This window comes from Dermacentor variabilis, chromosome 2, assembly GCF_050947875.1.
Source record: "Dermacentor variabilis isolate Ectoservices chromosome 2, ASM5094787v1, whole genome shotgun sequence".
NCBI classification, from domain to species: Eukaryota; Metazoa; Arthropoda; class Arachnida; order Ixodida; family Ixodidae; genus Dermacentor; species Dermacentor variabilis.
Window position 1 is genome coordinate 117,882,875 of NC_134569.1, and position 9,327 is coordinate 117,892,201.

The 9,327-nt window shown below is 45.4% G+C and overlaps 1 protein-coding gene across 1 annotated transcript; it reads left to right on the forward strand.

The window, feature by feature from the left end:
- Window positions 1-227: 227 nt before the first annotated feature.
- Window positions 228-8,029, forward strand: LOC142570424 (cuticle protein 10.9-like). The gene is made up of 3 exons (XM_075678809.1): window positions 228-258; window positions 1,751-1,866; window positions 7,667-8,029. The coding sequence occupies exons 1-3, from the start codon at window positions 228-230 to the stop codon at window positions 8,027-8,029; spliced, it is 510 nt and encodes a 169-aa protein (XP_075534924.1).
- The last annotated feature ends 1,298 nt before the right edge of the window (window positions 8,030-9,327 follow it).

Here is a 9,327-nt window from a genome sequence, read left to right on the forward strand (position 1 = left end):
GATGAAGGCAAACAAAAGCCAGTGAATGAGCGGTCAAGGAATGATTGAGTTCTTTCCTTGTCCTTTGTCATCGCTTCCGCTTCACCGAAGCCATACGGCTCTTAGAACTTGCACAGTTCTCTCCCATGCTATTTATTCCCTTGAAAGCGAGTATTATTAGTTACATAGTACATTGTTATCAGTAACAAAGTTAGAAAACACGTCGGTTACTGTTACGTTGCTTTATGATGTCTCTGTGCCCGTCGTCAAGTTCACAAGGTGAGCGTATGAGCAACGTGGGAGCAGCTTCGACTCGCTTATGCGCTTGCTCCCTATAGTTCGCATTCCCAAAGAGACAAATATTCATGTACAAATAAATGTAGCATTTAGTCCTGTCCGTGACGAAATGTGTACGTGAATACAGCAGACGTAGTTGTCACAAGAGAAAACTTGAAATAAGACTCTCAACATCGAGTACATAAGGATAGAAATTATGAAGACATAATTATTTGACGTGAAAGAAAGGCCGCTCCAATCAAGGCAAATCGTGCGAGGGCGTACATTATGATTCACGACGTCCTTACCGGCAATGTCCTGCGTCTGTGGGCGCATTTGCTTGTAGCAGTCCTCCTCTGAAGGATGCAAGCGACGTCGGTGGAATCTATAGATTCATAAGCTGCTCCTTCTCTTATAGCATGAACCACACGGAGGTAAGATATATGTTAGTTTCTGAAAGAACCCTTGTAACTTATCACCTAACAGGGCTCGCCTCCAGGACCTATAGCGGGATTATGCGTATGCAATTGTGTCGCCATGCGCGTTTGCTGTGGAGCGCTTCTCTCCGGCAATCTTTTCCAATGTAGACAGAGCGTTCCAACTCTTGTGCGACTCCTCGCAGCTTAAGCTGAAGATGTCAGCTCGGTGAACCAAATGTCGTTACGAGAGCGCTAAGCCACGGTGACGTTCCGATCACCTGCAGGGCTCCGGAAGAAAGTGACCTTAGATAGCAATATTTACATCAGCAGGCAGCTTCGCCACGACGTTAGGTGTCAGCCATGCGGTTCTCTGTTTTAAAGCAAAATTGATCTCTTTCTCGTCTTCCTACGACTCGTAGCCACACACAGGCGTGCTTACTTCTGTGAACGTCCATCTGCAAATGAATGGGAAATGCAAGGGCAATGGGACATACCTTTTCCCGTATTTTTCACACGCTTGCCTGCAACGCAGGTTTAGGATCATAACCTCTTAAATATTATTTTTTTATTAGAAGGGGTAGCAACAAGTAATTCAAATTCTTGATGCTAGACATAAATGGAAGAACACCGAGACTTCTTTTATCTAGTGTCCCATATATCCACTGCTGGCTGTTATGACAGTATATTATTAACATGTGGAACTAACGGTGGCAAGCAAAGGAGAGTGATTATAAAAAGCGGTCATCTTGTGACCAAACAAGGTTGAGTAATATCACTTTGTGACCAATGCCAACGAGTGTGGCCTTGTGCGCTGTATTTCGCTGTAGTTAAAAGCTTGACGTCAATGGTGGACCTTGTATAACCACACTACCAACAAGGAGGGCGCTGTATGGGGTACCGCTTATAATACCATGATGGGATTCTTTCATTTAAACTTCCTCATGGCTCACAGTTTATAAGGGTAGCCGGCAAACGCGAGAAACATCGCACATATCTATTAGGTAGTAAAACGTCAACTAAAGTTACCAGTGTTGACACTCAGTTTTCTTTGCAGCTTATCCTTCTGTGCATGGCAGCGGGTGCCTACGCCGGCGGACGCTTCGGTTTCCACCATGGCGGATTTGGTGGACCCGTCTTTGCTGCCGCAGCTGCACCTGTTGTCGCTAAGGTTGGCCTGGCCGAGCCCGTCTACGTAAGTCGCGTGCTTTTCTGTTTCTTTCTTATTTAGTCTAACTAGCAAATTTTCTCGATCGACGAGTAATTACGTTACGTCAAGTAAAAAATTCGTCATGTTTAGTCGCAAATCACGAGGGTATTGCAGCCCAGATATATGTTATTATTTTTCATCCACACCTTCGATATTGAGCATACTTTTGTCTCAGATGATTTCACATGCCTCAGAACATGTTGCACATTCCAGCAGCACAGCTTTGATAGCATAGCCCAAGGTAACCGACGCTCTTGAGCTGACAAGAATTTTCTCCCTTTATTCAGTCCTCACCAACAGTCTCGGTGCTATCCACGTCTACAGGCAATTAATTGATGACCAATTTACTACGCAATACGTGGATCTGCGTAAGCTCACAATCTTTGCCATTCTTGGTAGTTCAATTACAATAAGTTTCTTTCTGTCGGTCATTACCATCATTGCTAGCTTGCATCAGGCGGCTTTGCCATCACCGAGAAAGTAGGCCCTGATTATCCACAGTACGAGGTCCAGCTTGAAACTTAAACTGTACCACATCGGCAGACATCTTGTACCATGACATTAACTGCTATTTTAGCTTATATTCGTTTAAAAGTGCCACTCATGCAGAACCGTCCCACTCGTTCACATTAGTGAGCCTTCTGCGTCTACAGTGATGAAAATCAACTTTTTGAGCGACGAATACAGGCTAAAAAGCCATCACATGCTGATATGTGTGAGATTGGTTTATATCACTGGATAACAAAGCTTGCTCGTCGGAAAACCAATTCTGACATGAAGTTGTGTTCCCAATTAAAGGGGCCCTGAACCACTCCTTATTGAAGTGGAGCAAGGCATTTCAAGGGTAATTAGGCTATTTTAGAAATACATCGCCGCAACAAACGAGAAGAAATGGGGTTAACCGAGGGCGATTTTATTAGTCATGAACATGAACATGAACATGAATGTGAAAGTGAACATGAACATGAAGCTCACGTTCTCGTGACGCCTGCGGCAACAAGGACGTTCCACGTCCGCCGCCAAGGTCTGTGAGTGGTGGCGCTGGCTAACACTCCCAGGGTGTACTAGTACACATAAATACCCAAGAAAGTGGATGGGGAAACAGCGCCGCGGTAGCTCAATTGGTAGATCATCGCACGCGAAATGCGAAGGTTGTGGGTTCGGTTCCCACCTGCGGCAAGTTGTTTTTTCATCCACTTTAATTTCCATTAATTTATCGTTTCTTCATTCCATTTATTAAGCACAACTAATTTCCCCTATGTTGTCCTTGGTGTCAGTGTTTGTTGGCTTCTCATGATATTGCCGCAACAAGTACTTCAATGCGTTCAGCAGAAGCGTAGTCGTTAGCAATCAAACACGGCCTCCCGTTCCTTCCTCAATGTCTTGCACTGCGAAGGCTACAGTGCAGTGGGGCGTGCCCACAACGCTCCGCCATCTAAATTTCACCGCGGCGCGCAGTTCAAATTTAATTTTGGATGTTAAAGTGGACGCCACGACTTCCGCCTTTGGTGCCTACGACGCGCTGCACATAAGCCAAGCGCGGTTTCCCTGAGTGAGCCGTAGTGCGCTTATCCAGTGGACTCGTGCCGGCACCCTGCGGCAACCGCAATATTTACGACATGTAGCCAACCGCAGCTTGATGTCAGCTATCGACCAATAGCAGCCGTCTAAGGGAATGACGAAATAGTGCGTCCGATGATGAAATAGTGCGTCTAGAAGAGGGTGCGGACAGGGCCTTCTGTTGAAAAGAGAGTGCCTGAGCGAAAGGTGACTTCGCGACCCGCTTGCGAGCTCCGCGCACCGCGTACGACAGCAAAACTTGGCTTAGATGTTCACAGCAGCGTATGCTACCCACGGACAATGTTATTTCACCAAACCCGAGGGGTTGTTGCGGACTCCTTTAATAAATGTTCAACATGCTTTAAATGGTTTACCTTTCTCTGCATGCAAGATTGAAGCACTCTGCCGTCTAACACGTTGCTAAGAGCAGCATGTACTTCACAAGGGACGTACTGCGAATGGAGCACAGTTTATTTGCCATTCTCTTTGTGCAACGCCTTCTGCATAACCCTCTGCGCCAATCTGAGCACTTGTACCAATTTAGCTTTTGACATCTCACAATTATTCCACTTCTTCACAAAGCAGATAATACCGTGATAAAATTTTCTTTCGAACACAAGCCTTTTGAAGTACACTTCTTTCTATAACAGGGCGTAAAAGTGAAGGCCGGAGGCAATGGCTGACTTTATCTGCCAGACGTAGCAGCTTCACTGTTGCAGGCCCGTCTTACAATCTCCTTGCAGCGGACCGAAAGCTACAGAACGCATTAGCGAATTCAGAAGAGCCAAAGCGCAGATAGTGTCAGTGGATCAAATACAGCCTGCGCAAAAATCCAGCAGAGTCCATCTGAATATGAATGTCGACGTTAACGCGATTAGTATTGGAACAATGCAGCAACACACCATATTGCCACAACCGAGAAGTGCGACGTATGCGGTGTGTACGCCATCAAGCTCCTCTCTCACGCTTCCCTCTGATCACCCTGCGCCATCTAGCCGAGCCAAGGAGAAGTCCACGCGTAGGGCGTTTGTGAATATACAGGGTGAACGAGCTAAATTTAGCCAGAGGTTAAATATATGCGAGTGCCACGTATACCTGGACAGAACCAAGGTCATGTTGTTTGCCGTCCCTTAGGGATACTCAGAATTTTTTTTTCATTCCGCCTAATCGGGTAATTCGTCCTAATTAATTAATCAACTTCTAAAATAATACAATTAGATGAAAAGTGTAAATGAAAAAAAATTGTAGAACGAGGTGAAAAACTCCCCGATACATCTTTCTGTTGCTCATAACGTGCTACATAAAAGTGTGTTTCCGAGAATGAAAGAAATCCGCAAATGCATGCAAAATTGCCGCGCGACTGGCCGCTCGAAGCACTTTGCGTGTATTCGCGGGCTTCCTTCACGCTCGAAAAAAACACTTTTATGTAGCACGTATTCAGCAACAGAAAACTGTATCAGAAGTGTTATCATGTCGCTCAACAATCTAGTTATAATATTTGAGAAGTTTATTAATTAATGAAGACTAAATATCTAATTAGGCGGAATGAAAAGAATAATTTGAGTATCTGCAAGCGACGGCAAACAACATTTCCTTGGCTCTGTCCAGCTACGTGGCATTCGCGTCTTTCTTAAACTCTGGCTAAAGTTAGCGGGGACAACCTGTATATTGAGAAAAATATTGTCTCTATATATCTGACGCAGGCTTGACTCCGCTTAGCGCGGGAGAAGTCTTAAATTATTATTTTCTTTATTGCAATATATGAGTGGCACACACCCACTAGCACGAACTGACCCAAGCTAGCGTGAAGAAGGTTGATTGAAGAGCGGCCAATATCCAGTGCCACATACCCAGTGACTGATGGTGGTTTGGTGCTTGGTTTCCAACCGAGCTTCCTCAGTACAACAGCCGGATTCTCTAGCGATATACCGTGACATACATAGTGACCCAAGTTGACAGGCAAATGGTTATAGACATAGACACTGCAAAGTGCATGAAGTATCATCAGAATGTTAATCGCATTAAAAAGGACGTCAGGAAGATATCTGTCATCTATGACTGAGCAGCATAATATCACAAGCTCATGTTCCCGCTGGGCCCCTACCAGCACTGAAGAATGGCAAGTATCACTTTCAGCAGCAAACAATTTCCCACGAATGTGGCGCCCACTGTCCCAGCGCAAGCAAAGCATGAGAGTACGTGATGAATTCACGCATTTTTAACGAGTAAATGGCGTTTTGCCTGTATATTCGTCCTCCTTTTCACTTCACTGCCACACTTCCTCGTACACCACGGAATACATAAGTATTCCGTGGTGTACGACACAATGGCACAATGGCGAAGCGGGAGCGAAAGTGGCAGGCAACAATTCCACTAGCATCGAACCGTATTGCATACCATCCCCTAGGTAAGAAATACCGAAGGCACATTTTATAAAATGACACTTTATGAAATTACACCTTATAAACGTCACAAACTTTATAGGTACAATACATATTCAAGATGTCGCCATAAAGAAAGCGTTTACTCGAGAAGTGTATGACACAATATCCCAGAGGTTAGAAGACTCAGTATAAAAATGCTCATAAAATGACACAGCAAAAACACCACACAAACTAATATTTGGCGCGTAATACCAACTAATACCCACTAATACCCCAATAATAATGTACCCGCAATACCAGGGACTTCCACAAACTTTTTAAAACCACCCTGCGCCTGTTTTACATGAGTAGTTGTTGGCCACGTTCCCACGAGCTTCTTTAGGTTCAGTGGCATTTGCTTGTAGCGCAAGGTTAAATATGGGCAGACATGAAACGACACGGAGAGCGCTGGCTTGCAACTGATTTACATTTGCAGAAAGGAAACTTGTACATTACTGCGCAACGAAAAATACAGAAGCACCGTTGTCCCATAATTTGACCACGTGTAACTACTGTTACTTCTACGCCATATCAGTGACACCTGCGCTAACTCTAATGTAACTCTTCAGCGGTGAGAGCAATCGATGGCGCACTTACACGCATTATTGCCCGAGAGCGCCATCTCGCCGGCTTCAAGTATTTATCCCGCATTCATTCGGCTAATACTATGTTGGGCAGAGCGGACGTAGCGTGCGTGAACAGGACGATAATGTCAGGCAGGGCTTAAATGGCACTTGGCAGAAAGGGAGACAGAAATGAGTCATTGAACGGCAAGACGCTGAACAAGAGTTAGTTCCGGTTCGTTACCCTACATAGGCGTATAAAAAGAGAAAAAGAATGAAGGCGAGAGAGACAGGACAGCCGAACATAAAAACTGTATAACCGCGCATGCTGTAGAGCGGTAGCAAGCGGCGGTCTTAAAGTATGTCATGAAGGCTTATAGACCTCAAGAACCTGAGCAGCGTGAATAAAACATTTTGCGCGGAGTATCTTCGGGCGTACAGGCCAGCTTTTCACTGTGCACTGCACAATGCGGCTGCATACAGAATTTCCATGGATCTGTAATTCTATGCAAGAATAATAAAAGTTCAAGGGAAATAGTTGAGGCTGTCGAGATGCCGCAATGTGTCAATACACGTGAAATGCCCCATAGGCTGCCGTCCCCGATAAAGAGTTGGGTTATCTGAATATCACACGTGCCCATGATATCATGTAGAAGTAAGAGGGGTTCCATGTATTACGTGACCACCTGTGCTGCCGTACTTCTCATTTGGGTATTTCCTGTGCTTTTTATTTGGCGCTATCACTGCACAAACATATATGAGAGTTGTTTACCAAATAGAATCCATTAAAGTCCGCAGAGTCTGTGTTGTTTTTTGTCTCTGCTCATGCTCATCAATGCGCTGTAAGCATATCTAGGATGATCCACCAACTAACTCAAACATTTACCTAACTAAGTTACATTTCAAATCTGCAATTTTGTGCTAGCTTTACGTACAACCAGCCATTTCTAGCCACAGTATAAAAACGGCACTGTGTAACCAACCTTTTTTAATCAACTTTCAACGCCTGCACAGCAAATGTATATGCATTGCGCGAAGTTTGACGTTCCTGTGTCATGTGTCTACATGTATCTCGTTGTGGTTGAGTCGTTTCGCAGGCATTATGTCCTTGAGCGCGCGAGGTAACATTCCCCCTATTTCTTGTCTATTCCGGTTGGATCATAACAATTGCTTTCCTTAGATTTGTATAATTTCAATATTATCTAAACCTTCGAATCTTCTTCATATGTTTCCTCTTAGCCTCCGCAGCCGTACACATTCGGCTACGACACTGTGGACGAGTATGGCAACAAGCAGTTCCGTAACGAGCAGAGCGACTCAAACAATGTGAAGACTGGCTCCTACGGATATACGGACGCCAACGGACTGTACCGGCGAGTAAACTACGTCGCCGACGCTCACGGCTTCCGCACCACGATCGAGACGAACGAGCCTGGAACCAAGGCCGGGGCTAGTGCCGACGCCGTCTACAATGCCAACCCAGTGGTCAGCGGTCCCGTGGTCAAGGCCGCAGCAGCTTTCCTGGCGCCCACGTACGCCAAGCTCACAGTGCCGGCGTACGCGTTTGCTGGACACCACCACGGCTATGGATCACGCTACTAGATAGTTCATAGTGCCAGGCGCCGTGTCCGAACCACAGAGTAAAGCCCATGGAATGTGTTGCCTGTAGAACAGCCCCAGTAGCGCTCGCGATCAATGGAGGTTCGTGCAATTTTTACTTGATAGGTCACTAAGAGAAGATAATCCGTATGCTCATGTGCCGCGTCTAGTGTTTCCGAAAAACACTAGCGCATGTTGAAAGAAAGTGCCCCGCTAGATTTTCACTTTGTAGCCGGACACCTGCATTCGGAGTGTCGCTAATGATCCAAGCGGACTGAATAAGACTCGCCCGGAAGGGACAACCGTCGATCTAAAATGATATGCTAAACCCGCCTGCAGTTGGAGCCACCACCGCCGCTACAAAGTAGCTCATCAGATTCAGAACAACATGACAGGGAAGGACATAAACGCAAAGAAAAAGTCCACCAACCTTATTTTTGATAGCAAGTATTGTGTTATTCAAAAACACAACCAATGGTGGTATCTATTAAAACTTGCCAGAGGCTGACACAAGCTTGGCAATAAACGATGAAGAGGCTGATGAGGCTGCCGGCAATGCTTACCATTCCAGATATCAAAAAGTGGCTTCAATCGACGCATTCTTTAAAAGAACGTCCATATAGGATCATTAAATCTCGAGATTAGCACTCGGTCTCATGTCGAATGAATGGGAAAGAAAGGAGAAACACAAGGAAGCCTAATAAATAACGGGCCTCCTAGAAGCGCCACGCTACTAATTCTACTAATTTACAGCCCTTCCAAATATCTGACTCTGTGGTTCTGACCGAGATGAGCCTTTGAGAAAAAGCCCTTGTTTTGCTTTGTCACAGCCATGTGCGACAATATTCGCGCCAGATGTGGGAACTGTACAGTGCTGCGTCGCTTGGCCACGAGTTTTCCTATTGTTTAACGCCTTGTCTCACGCATCTCGTGCGGCGTTCCTGTCGGCACAGTCTTGTATCATGGTTTTGTTTAAGTATGTGCGCTTTCATTGTAACTACTTCATTTCTGGCGGTTATTTAGACTGGCCACTAGAGGACTGCCTGCTCGGACGTCGTTTTTCGAAAACAGGGGTGTTCTGACAATTGCACCAGGAAGCGCGTTGAACTTCGTGTGTTTAGTGACTTTAGTTGCATTGTTACATTTCGTGAATGCAACAACACGTTCCCCCCGTTTGGATATTGATGACAAGACTAAGTTGAATTACTGGCACCACATTGTAAAGGTAGCCAACATGAACGGATGCGCTAATTATTAGACATAGCTAAAGTTATCATAGCATAACTCCCGTGGTAACTCGG

What these genes read in the sequence shown, in the direction of transcription:
- LOC142570424 (XM_075678809.1), top strand. Translation starts at nt 228, where the DNA reads ATGTCTCTGTGCCCGTCGTCAAGTTCACAAG. An exon ending in CCCGTCGTCAAGTTCACAAG is followed by an intron (nt 259 to 1,750) that starts GTGAGCGTATGA and finishes TGTGCATGGCAG; the next exon opens with CGGGTGCCTACGCCGGCGGA. An exon ending in GCCTGGCCGAGCCCGTCTAC is followed by an intron (nt 1,867 to 7,666) that starts GTAAGTCGCGTG and finishes GTTTCCTCTTAG; the next exon opens with CCTCCGCAGCCGTACACATT.